The sequence below is a fragment of the Apium graveolens genome, chromosome 6 (assembly GCF_009905375.1).
Source record: "Apium graveolens cultivar Ventura chromosome 6, ASM990537v1, whole genome shotgun sequence".
Classification (NCBI taxonomy): Eukaryota; Viridiplantae; Streptophyta; class Magnoliopsida; order Apiales; family Apiaceae; genus Apium; species Apium graveolens.
The window spans coordinates 156,289,781-156,304,992 of record NC_133652.1 but is presented as its reverse complement, the minus strand read 5'-3'; the positions used below and the strand labels follow the sequence as shown (position 1 = coordinate 156,304,992).

At 34.5% G+C, this 15,212-nt stretch overlaps 1 protein-coding gene across 1 annotated transcript; it reads right to left on the bottom strand.

The window, feature by feature from the left end:
* Positions 1–13,859: 13,859 nt before the first annotated feature.
* On the bottom strand, positions 13,860–14,940 carry LOC141665545 (uncharacterized). The gene is made up of 3 exons (XM_074471528.1): positions 14,731–14,940; positions 14,559–14,643; positions 13,860–14,329 (listed from the first exon to the last, which is right to left on the bottom strand). The coding sequence occupies exons 1-3, from the start codon at positions 14,938–14,940 to the stop codon at positions 13,860–13,862; spliced, it is 765 nt and encodes a 254-aa protein (XP_074327629.1).
* Positions 14,941–15,212: the final 272 nt, after the last annotated feature.

Sequence of the window (15,212 nt, the reverse complement as noted above, 5' to 3'; positions counted from 1 at the left end):
AAAAAATTCCAATTTTTTTACATTAAACTTTATCATTTGTTTTTGTAGTGTTTCACCAAATTTAATTTAATTAATTACTCGAATATAAATTATTATTACATTTTATAATAAAACAAACATTTCATATTTAATATTTTAAAGTATATACACGTTACATGGTGATAATAAAATAAATTTAATCAATTAAATTTTTAAAAAGAAAAAAGGCTTTTCTTTCAAAAAACAAAAGAAGCTTTAGAAATATTACACTAACAAAATTATATTTATATCGTTAATACTTAATACAATATAAATATAAGGGAGGAGTAAAGATGACACATGTTAATACATATTCATTTGAACCATTTTTTTCTTTTATTTTTGCCATAATGGGAGATCAAGTTGTGTTAATACTTTTTAATTTTTTTTCTTTTTCCTTTTCCATGTTAACATGAGATAGTGCACTATTTTGACACCAAAACACTACATCATCTGGCGTTTTGCCCCCACAAAACTATTTCATCTAGTGTTTTACACATTGTTTTAAAAAAAAATATTTTAGATCCAAATAAAAATTTGTTAAACTCTATAATAATAAAAAAATATTCTAAATTATTTCTAAAAGCCAAAAGGGGATTGGTGAACTGTAAAATATTATAAATTATTTAATTAAACTACACCCCTAATTTTAAAATTGTTTAATTTAAAATTTACTATTTTGGTTCATAGGGTTTAGGGCATACCCCTGATTAAATTAGGGTTTAGACTCTAGGGTTTAGGCCCGTAAACCCTAAATCCTAAATTGTTGTAACATTTTTTTCTAATATTTATAAAACCCTAAAGAGGGTTAGCGAAATCTAAAATGTTAAAAATTGTTAAATTACGGTATGCTTTTTCTTATTCCCAAACAGTTTAGCAAAGAATTACAGAAGGGGGGCTGAATGTAATTCTGACTACGGTTTGGATTTTAAGAACTGTTCTTCTTTGAATATATAACTGTGTTTAATTTAGCTAAAGTGCGGAATGAAAGTATTGAAGAAATCAAACACCAAGTAATCAAATACGAGTATTTAAAAACTTTCTGGTGGATTGAACTTTTCCACCAGAGATATATATAAATATGAGAACTCCGTGATGCAATATTTTGCACACAGCTGCTTACAAGTTGAACTCACAAAGAAAGAAATTCCTTTACAGATACAACTTTATCTATTCCTCTGGTAATGGCTTACTTGCAATCACTGTTCTACTTGCTACCCTTTGTTTATATATCACCAAGTTACATGATAAAAAGACAAACAAATAAGATAAAATATTTCTAATCTAATTTCATGCTTCTTCATTTCTCTATCTAGCATTTTTGAATATCTTCAGTTTAGCATGAAAATGGAAATGTTTATTTGTTCTCTAAAACCTGTAAATAGGTCGCCACATTTCATTTGCATACAATCAACGCATGTGACTGTCATGTGACTGTCAAGTCACTATCAACTGCTTTTGAATTTGATCATCCGTTGAAACTCTGTGGGATCATCCATTGAAACTTTGTTGGATCATCCGTTGAGAGTCTGCTTGAACATCCATTGAAACTTTAGTTGATCATCCGTTAAAACCTTGTGGAACATCCGTTGAGAGCATCTTTATAACAGTTAACTCTATTTCACTTATACAAGATTACAAGGAATCTAATTTTTACAGTTGGCCAACCAATCTTGCATATCAATTTAATAGTCAACATGACTTAAAACATTCTACAATATCTAGTGTTAGGTCCAAAAGGTACATACAGAGGGGGGGTGAATGTATGTTCTTCGTTTTCTAAAATTAATTGCAGTGGAATATCAAAACTAAAATGAAATAAACACACAAAAAGATTCTGGGTAAATATTTTTTTTATTCAAAAGTATAAATACCCGGAGGTTTGCTTACAACTTCGAATACAAAGATCCGAAGCAACAAATATAAAAAGAACCAAAGCAATAAGCTATAAATCTAGAGTTCTTTTTATCACTCTAAAAATTAAAAGCTCCTATCAAAAGGTATTGAATACAATCAAGAGAGCTTTAAATAATGAGTGTTACAAGTTTGTAAGACTTTACATGGTGTGGAACAAATTGGACATGACCTCCACTTGTCAAATCAAGCTTTCAAAGTGTGCTAAGATAATTTTTCAAGAGTTTCGCACTTTGTAAACATGGAGAGATATAGATCTAATTTGCTGCAATTGATTATATAGATTTGTAGGCTGGGAGAGAAGGAGACTACGTGGCTGATTTATGTCCATGCATTTTGAATTGACAGCTTGCAAAAATTGTATCCCGCGAGTTGAATATTTTCTAACCCGCGACCTTACTACTTATCTTGACATCTAAGTTGCGACCTTGGAATATATACCAACCTGCGACCCTATTTCTTCCAGTGCAGCACTTAGTTTATTTATTGTATTTGTTACTCCCTCTATCCCATTAAATTCTATATATTACTTTTTGGCACGCTTTTCAATGCTCCTTTAAAGCATAACTCCATAATATTTTTTTGAATTTTTTTTTCTGAATAAAAGTTTTATGTTTAAACTTTTATTCAAAAAAAAATTTAAAAAAATATTATGAAACTATACCTTATGGAAACCTCAAATTGCGTGTAAATAGTGAACGTATAGAATCTATTGGGACGGAGGGAATAACCTGCGACTTGGATGTTGTAGTAGTAGACTTGACGTTCTTTTGATTATTTGATTAACCTGCGACTATACATATCCAACCTGCGGTCTGAGTGTATGCCTTAGACAATTTATTATCTTACTAAGCTGCAACTTGAAACCAAAACGGAGTAGTAGTAGAGGCTTGCAAATATTTCTAAGTCTCACTCAACCTGCGACCTCAGTTGTAGTAGAACAAATGCTTATTGTTTCTTTTCCTTTCAATTCGAACAAAACAAGCACAGCAATGAGGGATGTTGATGTGCTACGCGGAAGAAACAATCAAGGAAAGGTAGGGAGTTGAACCCACACGCGAGTGGCATGACCACAAAATAAGACACAAATGTACCTGCCATTTGATTATTTGTTTGAGATTTATTTGTGTGTTCTTTTGCTTTGATTTCCACCAGGGTCCCAAGAAACGACCCTGCCAATTCTTGATTCATTTCTTTTGTTTGATAATCAGCCAAGTGAACCTTCCATTTGATATATAATTATTCCTGTGATCCTTTGTCAATTCGTTTTTAATTCTGAACAAAGACAGGCTACCATACTACTTCTTTTCCTCACGTACGCATGCATGCAAGGTTGTAATCTGGCTGGCAAAAGAAATAAATAAAACATTTGAATAATAAATAAATAAATAAATGAATTAGATTTTCATTTATTTATTTAATTATAAAATCAAATATTAATTTATTTTTTCAAAATCAAATGTTGATGTTAAATTAAATAAATAAATGAATTGATTCTCATTTATTCATTTAATAAAAATTCAGCCATTGATTAAAATAAATTCTGTAAATCCTCGAGCTGTACTCCTTTGTATCTTCAAGTATTCCAATATCCGGGATTTTGTACCTTAAAATATTTCCAGTCTTCTCGAGTACAAAAACCACTTAACAACATTTCTAAAAACAATACTCCATTTCCTTTCACGGATCACTGACGTCTAGTGCAAGGGTCTGGTTCACAGACGACTAGTTCCGCTCTCAGGCCTTCGTATTATACCCGTACAAACCACTGTTAAGTCTTCTACCAAACATAACAAACTTCATTAGGAATCCTTGAGGTCTTCACACTGATCCTGATAAGTGCTTCGAATGACTCCAATCTTATTCCTCCGATGCTTGAACATATTAATGAACTTCATACGGATCACTGTTGACGTCTTCTTCACTGCATCTACCAAAATCTTTATGTATATGCCCAATAAATAATCTTTACTGATTCTAGTGGAACATAGATTATTTCAAAGTCCTTGTTCTATGTTGGGTTATCCAAACCAGTATTGTTGAGTTATACATACAACTTCAATCTTGCTCAACATCTAGTTCTCTAAGGCATTACATTATGCAGAAAAGTGCTACTAAACTTATTAATGCATAAGCTACTCTTTCAACGGATGTTAAAATGATCATCCGTTGAAAGCTATAAAATCACTAAATTAAATCTACTAAGGTGTTTTGTTTAACTTATCATCAAGTACAGAACATATTCCTAACAATTTTCCCCAATTTATGTCTACTGGAATTGTAGGCATAAATTAAGAGAAACTTGATGATAACAAAACACCCTATGAATATAGACTGATTACTAGTAGATAAGATTAAGAAGTGCTGTAATTTATTGAAAATTATGTAGAGGAAGGTTTATAGAGAATCTCACAAGCCATTTTCAAGGTGCTCCTCTAGACTGAGCAAATTTAGCTTATTTCCTTGACTGTATAAACTTCTTTCCCAATTTCTCATTCTTTTCTTCAATCTGGTGTTGAAGTTGCCTGTAGAATTCAGATTCATCTTCATTTGTCTGATCCAACATTTCTTACATCTCTATAAGAGTTTCATTGCTTGAAATTTTTAGCTGATCTTCCAGTCTGAAGAATTTTCAGGTGTATTTTTTATCCTTGAACTCTCAACCAGTAAGGCCTCAAATGCACTCTATTTCCTGTGTATGGAATTATTATGACTCTTGGGAGTGCATTTGGTCCTCTCCAACTATTCCTTATCTCCTCATTTTATTCAGTACCATCTTCTTGGCAACAATGTTGAATCTAAAGAGAAAATTTTCACCAGAACAGAATAACCTTCATTGAGAATTTTGTGAAGAGGCCAAGTTAGCTCTTTTCCACCCTTGTACCTGAAGACCAATCTCTCTGAAAGATGCTTGTAAGCATCAATAGCCCTTACTTCTTCTAGCTCATCCAGATAGAGATTTATGTCTGAAAATTCTTTGATGTCACAAATGAAGAGTTGATCTCCCTTGTTGACAGTTGGTTTGGGTTTGGCTAAGGCCTTGGATTGAAGTTTGATAGGCTTGGACTTTTTGATTGCTTTCTTCTTTGTTTTCCTTGGCTTGGTTTTGATTGGAATGTTTAGATCAGGAAGGGGTAGGCTTTCCCAATCTATAGGTTCGTCCTTGGGAATTATGGGTTCACCATGGAAGTTTGTGTCAGAATAAACCTTGAACTCTGCCTGCTCCATTGTGGGCATAGTTGGTTGACTTGAAGTAATAGATTGGGTAGGCATGAATTCTTCCTTATCTTTATTAAAATCCATCTTCCTTTTTGGTATGCATTTGTATTTTAGTTTCTTTATCTGCTTTGGTTCTTTTTGCTTCTCTTCAATCAGAGTCTCAACTGTCACAGTAGGCATTACAAATTCTGTAGTTGTAGGCTTCTTATCTTGGTTCTTGGCATCTAAAGCAGCTTGCTTTTGTTGTTGTTTGAGCCTCACCTTTTATTCTTTCTTAGCTTCTGCAAACTGTGGATGTCCAGCCACCACACAGATCAATTTGCTATTCCTGTAGATTTTAGAAATTCTTTTCTCTAAGACTGAGTCTATGGGATCCTTGAGATAGGCAATTGATCTACCAAGTAGCTTCTTCTCATCGGGCTTGGGACTCTCATAGATTAGGTCCAATGGATTTTTATTTGATTTCTTTGGATAGTTTCTCTTTTGTTGAAAAATCACATTGGGCTTTGGGGATTTTATTGTTGAGGGTTGACCCCTTTCCAACTCCATAAGCTCATTTTATTGATTAAAATTGGTCTCAATTGAGAGAAGTGAGAGAATTTTTTCACATCTTTGTCTTGCTTCTCAATTGGACCAAACTTCTTTTCAATGTTCTCATCAAGCTTCTTCCATTTTTCATTCAACTTCAATTCAGCTGTTGCTATCTTGATCAAGTCAATATTGTCTAGCATTGGTGGCTTTGTGAAGGTAGTTGCTGGAACTATTACATTGCTGACATTAATGTTGAGCACTTTCTCCCCCTCATTAAATGACCCCCTTGACTAACTGGAATGATAGATTCTTTCTCCCCCTTTTTGTTAGCATCAAGTTGAGTGGAGGTTGAGGTTTGTGCAACCACCAATTTTTGAAGAAGCAGACTCTGTTGAGCTTGATGGAGTTGGATTTTGGTGATAGAAGTTTCTAGGACTTTAAGCCTTGTGTCCAAAGAATCAACCTTGATACTGAGATCAGATTACTTCCTGAGTTGCCTCTATACATATCTCATTGTAGAGTCAGGATGAAGGTATTCCAATATTTTATTGATGTCCTTCTTGACTTGTCCAATTTATGTCCTGATCTCAGACACATCTTGATTTTGCTTGAGAAATTGGATTTTGTGCAAGTGAAGAGACTCAAGGTGTGCTTGGAGAAGACTCTTGGTGTTGGCATCTGCAATATCTTTAAGAGTTGTTTGAGTCTGATGGATGATGTTGAAGAGAGTTGATTTAAAGTGGTGCTTTTTGCAGTCTTTGCTAAACATCCATGATGGAGTGTTTGTGCTTGAGCTAGGGCATGCCTCTCCCCTTTGTCCATGAAATCTCCTTCATCATCCTCACCTTCATCTCCAAAATTGTCTTCAGAACCACTTGTTGGATATTCAAAATTATCACCAGCTATGGAGGGCATGACAGTGATTGCATACTTAGCCTTTTGCATGGAAGCTGTTGTGTGCACCAGGTTGAGAATTTTCTCAACAACCATATTATCCTGTTCAGCCAAAACTTAATAATCTAGAACATGGTGAGTAAATGACTCAACTGTATAAGAAACGTAGTCTAAGACAGCTTGATAATCTTGCCGAAATAGCCGTTTCTTTTCAGCCTCATTAACATCCCTTAACTCATTAACAATGGGCTCTTCCCATTCTCCAGTACCTGCCTTTCTCTTATTTTCTCTCTTTTCTTGCATCAAGGGCTCCCCTTGGCTTCCCACCCTCATACCCTCACCTTCAACTTCTAAGGTGAGACTCCTCTCACTCACTTTTGCCAAGATGAAAGAAATAGCTTACAGTTTTTCACTCATTTCCTCTCCTTTTTCCTGAGATCAACTTAGCCTCTCACTCTGTTCACTCCCTTCCCTCAATTCTCGAAGTGATTTTACAACTACTAAATCATCTGCACTTGTAATAATAGTTGAAATTTCAAGTGGTACAGTGATATTCAACGGATGAGAAACATCCATCGAGGTAGTAGTTGAGAGTGTCAACGGATGATTTCTGTCAAGCACATCCATAGAGATACAATCACTAGTCAACAGATGAAAAATATCCATCGAGATAGTAGAAATGACAGAGTTTGGAGTGGAAACTACTGTAGAATCTGTAGTGATTAATTTGAGATTTTGCACAGACTTTTCAGTAGAATCAGAAAGAAATGGCAAGTGAGCAAATAAATCATCCAGAAGATGATGCTCACTTGCATGAGATTTTGGCTTCTCTATGAGAGTTAAAGATGGAGAATCAGGAATTGATGTATGAATCATATCCACATCCAAAGAATTTGTGGGTGAGTTTTGTGTGTGAGGTGCTTTTATTGTAAGAGATTTTGGCTGTGACTCCACACTTAAAGGAGCCACATTAAATTGACTTTGATAAGGTGATGTAACTGAGTCTTTGACTGCAATTTGCACAGTGTATGCACCCTGTGTATCCCCAAGTGTTTTACATTTCCTTTTTCTTGTGTAAGTTTGAGGTGAGTCTGTGTCCCCAACCCTCTTGGCCTGTGCTCTTCGTTGAGAGCTTGTTTCAATAGTGACATCCTTTGGGGAGGATGAAACTAGTAAAGAGCTAGAATCCTTATTAAGCACTACAGTTTGTTGGGAAACTGCAGTGTGTCTAGGCTTGGCTACACACACCTCTCCCTCCTTATTCTTAGGATTTCTTTGATTTTCACCCTGTCCCTCACCAGGATCACTTCCCTTCACACCCCCTCTTGTTTTTTAGTAGATTTTAAAACTAGTTTCTTTTGAGAGAAACTAGAATGAGTTTTCTTTGACTTGGATTTGGAAATTCCTGATTTTATGGCTTGGGTAGACACCTGTTTGGTCACTGTCACAGATGTCATAGCCACAGTTGATGGCAAAGAAATTTGTGGTGGAGAAGTAGCAGGGACATAAGTGTTTAACTCACTTACCTGAGGCTGCTCCATAATTGGCATGTACATGAGGGTAACCTCCTTATGGTGATTGGCCCTATTAACATCAGCAATAACTCTTCTCTCTTGGACCCAACAATCTAACTTGTTTGTTAGGTTCTCAATTGAGAGATTCTCGGAAACAAAATTAGCTATCATCATAAAGAATCTAGCATAATATATGTTCTTAGACCTCTTCTTAATGTCCCCTAATTTACTCCCTAATTCATACATCACAGAGGTGCTAAAATTAAAATACTTATCACTAAGAAGCATATAAAGCATGTTAATAAGTAAGTAAGTTACAACATCAAAATTGCTAACTTTACCAGAAAACACTTTAATAAAAGAATCACATAGAAAGCTCTATTCTTTTCTAAAGCCTATTCTCCTAACCTGACCTAACTTGGTGGCAGTAAGAGCGTAACCCATGGAGATAAGCATGTTACTCACATCCGTGTCTGTTTGTGGAGCCAGAGTGTTATTTTCAGGCAATTTAAAGCATTTTTCAATAGCATCATAGCCTATGCAGTGTTCCTTACCTTTGAGAGAGAAGGTAATGGTTTTATCTTTGGAGTTGAACACATCAGTAGTCCAAACCTCCTCAACAACCTCACAGTAGATGATTGGAGACTTAAGCATTGCATAACTCAGTTTGCAGCTTTGAATGAAGTCCATCATTTTGTGATAGTCTTTAGATGCAGGAATTTGCTTGTTCACCAAAGCTACGAAGTTGTTCTTTTCATAGAGGTACCTAGTTTGAGACATGATTTTGACTACTGGTGCCACTGCTGTGATTGAAAGTAGTTGCATAAAGGGGTTTTTTGCTTTGAAGACGAAGAGAGTTAGAGAAATTGCTTGAGAAAGATAAAAGTAGAAATGAAAATGAAATAGGCTTTTATACTTTCTCAAAAATAAATGGTTAAAAAGTAAAAGCAAAAATAAAGTAACCAATCAATTAGCCCAAAATAGCCATTTAAAAATAAACAAAACTGTCAAAATTCTAATGATTATCCATCGAAGTATACTTACAGGCTGTAAGTAAATTCGACGGATAATGCCTAGAATTAATGGCTAAGATTGAGAGCAATTCGACGGATAAGGATTAAAAGTACCCAGAATAATATTTGATATTTTAATAGATGATACAATGAAATTCAATGGATATTCATTTTCAACGGATAATGAACATCCATCGAGATGGAAATTCCGACTTAGCCAAAATTTCATTTTTGACAAAAAACATCAAATTTTTATTCTGACTGCATTTCAATTTGCTTATACATCAAAACAAATTAAGAGTAATTATGCTTACCTAACTCACTTACCAACCTAGTAAAGGTGGATTCATCAAGTGGCTTGGTAAAGATATCTGCAAGTTGCTTCTCACTTGGAACAAAATGAAGTTCCAGTACCATTCATAAAATGCTCTCTAATGAAGTTGTACTTGATGTCAATGTGCTTGGTCCTTGAATGTTGTAATGGATTTTCAGTAATTACAATAGCACTTGTGTTATCACAGAAAATAGTAATCTTATTCACCTATAGACCATAGTCCAACAACTGATTTTTCATCCATAAAATCTGTGCACAACAACTACCGACATCAATATATTCAGCCTAAGATGTAGAAGTAGAGACTGAATTTTGCTTTTTACTGAACCAGGATACTAGCTTATTTCCTAGAAATTGACAGGTTCCTGTAGTACTTTTTCTGTCAATTTTACAACCTGCATAATCTGCATCTGAATAACAAGTTAGATCAAAACCAGAATCTCTAGGATACCAAATGCCAAGTTTTGGTGTTCCTTTGAGATATATGAAAATTCTCTTAGTAGCTACTAAATGAGATTCTCTAGGATCAGCCTGGAATCTAGCACAAAGACAAGTAGCAAATATTATATATGATCTACTGGCTGTTAAAAACAAAAGTGAGCCAACCATGCCTCTATAGCTTGAAATATCCACATACATTTTAGTAGTGTTTACCTCAAGTTTAGTTGCGGTGGCCATGGGAGTTTTTGCAGATGTGCAATCCATTAAGTCAAACGTCTTTAAAAGATCATAAATATATTTGGTTTGACTAATGAATATTCCATCACTAACTTTTTTAACTTTTAAACTAAGAAAATAAGTCAGTTCTCCCATCATGCTCATTTCATATTTACTTTGCATCAATTGGAAAACTTTTTGCAAAGTTTCTCATCTGTAGAGCCAAATATAATATCATCTACATAAATTTGAACAAGTATACTAGAGCCATTAACATTTCTATAAAATAAAGTTTTATCAACAGTACCTCTTGTGAAATGATTTTCTAAGAGAAACTTTGACAAAGTGTCATACCAGGCTCTAGGTGCTTGCTTCAGTCCATACAATGCTTTCAAATTTTAGTAGACATATTCTGGAAAATTGGGATCTTCAAAACCAGGAGTCTGACTGACATAGACTTATTCCTCTAAATCTCCATTCAGAAAGGCACTTTTAACATCCATCTGATAGACTTTGAAATTGGCATGGGCTGCATAGGCTAGAAAAATTCTGATGGCTTCAAGTCTTGCAATAGGAGCAAATGTCTCATCAAAATCTATTCCTTCTTGTTGACAGTAGCCCTTAGCAACCAATCTAGCTTTTTTTCTGACTACTATGCCATTTTCATCCATCTTGTTTCTGAATACCCACTTGGTGTCAATAGGATTATTTCCTTTAGGCTTGCGTACCGGCTTCCAAACTTTATTCCTTTCAAATTGGTTTAGCTCCTCCTACATAGCTAAAACCCAATCAGGATCCAACAGAGCTTCTTTTATCTTTTTAGGCTTTTTCTGTGAGAGAAAGCTATTGTAAAGATGCATCACTAACAATTAGCTCAAATGGGTGATCTCTATTATGTTCTTCCTTTCCACCACTCAGTTCTTCCTTTCCACAACTCCATTATGTTGTGGGGTTTTTGCTGCTGAAAACTTATGCATGATCCCATTCTCTTCACAAAACAATCTCATTACAGAATTCTTGAACTCAGTTCCATTGTCACTTCTGATTCTTCTAACTTTGAAATCAGGATGATTGTTAACTTGTCTTATGTGATTGATGATGATTTCACTAGCTTCATCTTTGGATTTTAGAAAATATGTCCAAGAGAACTTTGAGAAATCATCCACAATTACTAGGCAATATCTTTCTTAGAGATGGACAATACATTGACAGGTCCAAATAAATCCATATACAGTAGTTGTAAAGGTTCTTCAATTATTGAATCAGGCTTCTTTTTGAATGATGCTTTGATCTGTTTTCCATTTTGACATGCATCACACAATCCATCCTTTGAGAATTCCACTTGATGAATGCCTCTTACCAAATCTTTCATGACTAGTTCATTCAGAGTCTTGAAATTAAGATGGGACATCTTCTTATGCCATAGCCAACTTTCCTCTTGACTTGCCTTACTGAAGAGACAAGTAATAGATTCTGCATTTGATGAGTTGAAGTTAGCTAGATACACATTTCCTTTTCTCACTTCAGTGAGGACCACTTTGTTGCTTTTATTGTTGGTCACAACACAAGTTTTAGCATTGAATGTTACTGAGTTGCCCTTATCACAAAGCTGGCTGATACTCAACAGATTATGCTTGAGTCCATCCACTAGGGCAACTTCCTCAATGATGACATTGTATTTAGAAATCAAGCCATATCCCACAGTATAACCTTTGATGTCATCTCCAAAAGTAATACTTGGGCAAGTTCTCTCCTTGAACTGAGTGAGCAGGGTAGAATCTCCAGTCATGTGCCTTTAGCACCCACTATCCAGATACCAAAGATTTTTTCTATTTCCCTGTACACAACAAAATCAGATCAAGTTAATTTTGGTACCCAAGTTTCCTTGGGTTCTTTTTTGTTAGCCTTTTTCTCAGGTTTGTCCTCATTTGACTTTAGGTATTTGAGATTCATCCTTAGTCATTTGAGTAGAACCTTTAAAACCATTCATCATTATAGAATTATCATGCACATGCTGGTTAACATGAAAGGGCATATTCTATGTAAACATGTTATTCCAGTAAGGCATGCTAAATGGCATTTGAGGCATACTAAATGCAGCATAGTAAGGATTTTGTGCAAATGGCATATTAGCAAATTATGTATTCAAATTATATACAGGTATAACATTCACATGCATTGTAGGCATGTTAGGAAATATTGAAGGTGCAGTCAAGGGTGCGGGCATATCAAGTTTGAAATTAATAGACAAATGATTAACACTACCACACTTCACACTTGTTTTTCTAGGTGCATATTTATCAGGTGCGTAGTTGTTATGTTTTTTAATTCTTACTTTCCTATTTCTATTGTTTTTCCTTTTTGATTCTGCTTTAACCTCAATTTTCTCCAATCTGTCATTCAGTTGCTTGATTGACAGATGCCCTACATTGACTCTCTTATTCTTTTTCACTTGACTTGTTTCTCCCGGGACAAAGTTCTTGGAAACTGATCCATATTTCTCATTTAACTTAGCTAGCTGGGATTTTCTAACAGGTTTTCTTTCACTCGACAGATGTTGTTCCTTATCTTTCAATGGATTATTCATTTGATCATTCGATGGATAACTTTCATTATCCGTTGAATCCACATCCGTTGAGAGTCCTTCCTCCAAGTTAGAATTCAGTTTCTCCTTGCTCTTTTTCCAGGCTTCATCACAGAAGGATTTTATACCTTGAACTTTAGTAATTTGAGCATGGACATCTCTGGATGATTTTCATGCCTTAATTACTTCCTGTTCTCATTCAAGTTGCTTTCTTAAAATCTCATCTTTCTTTGAGGATTCAGTTAGTTCATCTTTAGCAGTCTCGCACTCTATCTTCAGTTTCTAAAACTCAACAAATTGAGTTTCTAACACACTTAAAACAAATTGTTTTCTTTAATTTTAGTGTTTTCTTTATTGAGAGATTTGAGTGTAACACGCAGATGATATAATTTAGTAGACATGACATTTATAGCATCATTACACTCAGCTTTAGATAAATGTGCTAGATTAGTGGTGATTACTTGATTACTTGAAGAACTAACTTCTACTTCATCTGATTTGGCCATCAGGGCTAGAATTACATGGCTTGTATTCTCATCTTCATCCAATCTATCAGCAGCCCAACCATTTTATTGAGTAAGAAAGGCCCTTTCCTTTTGTTTGAGCAACTCAAAGTACTTCTTTTTGTAATCCACAGGCTCAAACTTCTTTCTTTCAGAATCAGGCTTTCCGCATTCACTTGCAAAATGTCCCTTCAAGAAACACTTGAAATATTTAAATTTTGACTTGTCAACAATATTTCTGTTTGGCTTGGTTGCTCCAAAATTCTTCTTGAATTTGAGCTTGGCAAACCTTCTGGATTGAAAAAAGCTAGATTCTCATCTATGTCATCCATATCATCTTGACTAAGGGGCTGTTTGATAAATCTGAATCAAAAACACTGAATCATTAAATTACCTGAATATACTGAATGAAAATTTTATCTGAATGAAAAAATTACTGAAGGAAAATTACTGTTTGATAACAATCATGTATAAATATCTGAATGATGATATTTTTACTATTTTACCCTCAAACTTGTTTATTCAATACTAATTGATTTGATCAACGATTGAACTGAAACAATATTACTTCTAGATCTCTAGTCCAAATGTAATATTACAAAAATGTCATAAAATATACAAAATGAATTTAATACAACGTGACACAAGTACATAGGAAAAAAGAACTAGCAATGAAATCTACGTTCTTTCTAACTGATTTGCGTTTTGATCACGAAGATTATTCATATATTGCACTCCTTGAGTCCCCCACTGTTGTCTATAGTGTTGTTCTCGATTCAACTGACATTCATTTCTATTTTCCTCTTCTTCATCGTCTGAACTTGCGGCATTGTCATATTCAGCAAATAAAGTGTCATCAATTTTCTCCATCCTAATAAAATTATGGACCGCAAAACAAGCTATAACTATATCTCTTTGTACGGAAAAAGGATACGGAGCCATTTGTTTTAGGATCGGAAATCTAGATTTTAACACTCCATATGCCCGTTCAATAACATTTCTGAGTCGTGCATGTGCATGATTAAACTTTTCTTGTCTTGTTAAAGGACGACGACCATTAAAATCTGATGCCCAATATCTTGTATTTCGAAATGGCGTCATAAACCCTCTTGTGTTTGTATATGCAACATCACATAAATAAGACTTATCTGTAATTGTATGCAATAAGTTTAAATATTAAATAATAATAATAATTGTATATTTTAAAATAAGTATATAAAATATTACTTGGTAGAGGAAAGGGAAAGCCCGCGTCCGGATCAAATGCAACTTCTGTTAGAATTCTTGAGTCATGTGCAACTCCCTCCCAACCAGCGCAAACAAAGATAAAAATCATGTTAAAATCACATATTCCAAGGACATTTTGATAGCATTCACCTCTCCCTCTTCCTCTATAACAGGTTTGTTGATCGTTAGGAATAGGTGCATGGACAAGTGCACCATCCAGTGCACCAACTGCTCCCTATTTCAAAAAAAAAAATGGTAATATAAAAATATGGATATATAAATATAACGTATCAATGGAGTAGTATAAAGAATATTTATTTACCTGAAAAATTCTTCTTAATGCTTTATGATTGCCTGGAACATCTGGGTTCAGATCAAATGAGGTTGGCACTATAATCTCTTTAGCAAATTCCATCATTCCATTTAATACCTCACGAAAACAATTATGAATAGTTTGAGAAGAGTGTTGAAAATCATGTTTGAGCACCCGAAAGCATTCATTATGTCCAATGACTATAAAAAATATTGCCATTTTTTCTTCAACCGTAATATAGCGACTATCCTTTAACTAATTCTTTTGTCTAAAATGATCACATAGTCGAATATATGCAGTCCGAGATAAGCGCATCAAATTATGGCATTGTGTTCCTAGACCACTCAACAACTCTAATGTGTAAGCATGCCCTGTGAAAGCAGAAGTAAGGTCTCCTTTTCTTGGTCTCCTTTGTTTTCTATGTCGAGTGAAATAATAATATATCATCATGCAGAACAATATATCATAGATATCCATATTCAACCTATAAA

What these genes read in the sequence shown, in the direction of transcription:
- LOC141665545 (XM_074471528.1), bottom strand. Translation starts at nt 14,940, where the DNA reads ATGGCAATATTTTTTATAGTCATTGGACATAATGAATGCTTTCGGGTG. An exon ending in CATTAAGAAGAATTTTTCAG is followed by an intron (nt 14,644 to 14,730) that starts GTAAATAAATAT and finishes TTTTTGAAATAG; the next exon opens with GGAGCAGTTGGTGCACTGGA. An exon ending in TTATAGAGGAAGAGGGAGAG is followed by an intron (nt 14,330 to 14,558) that starts GTGAATGCTATC and finishes ATACAATTACAG; the next exon opens with ATAAGTCTTATTTATGTGAT.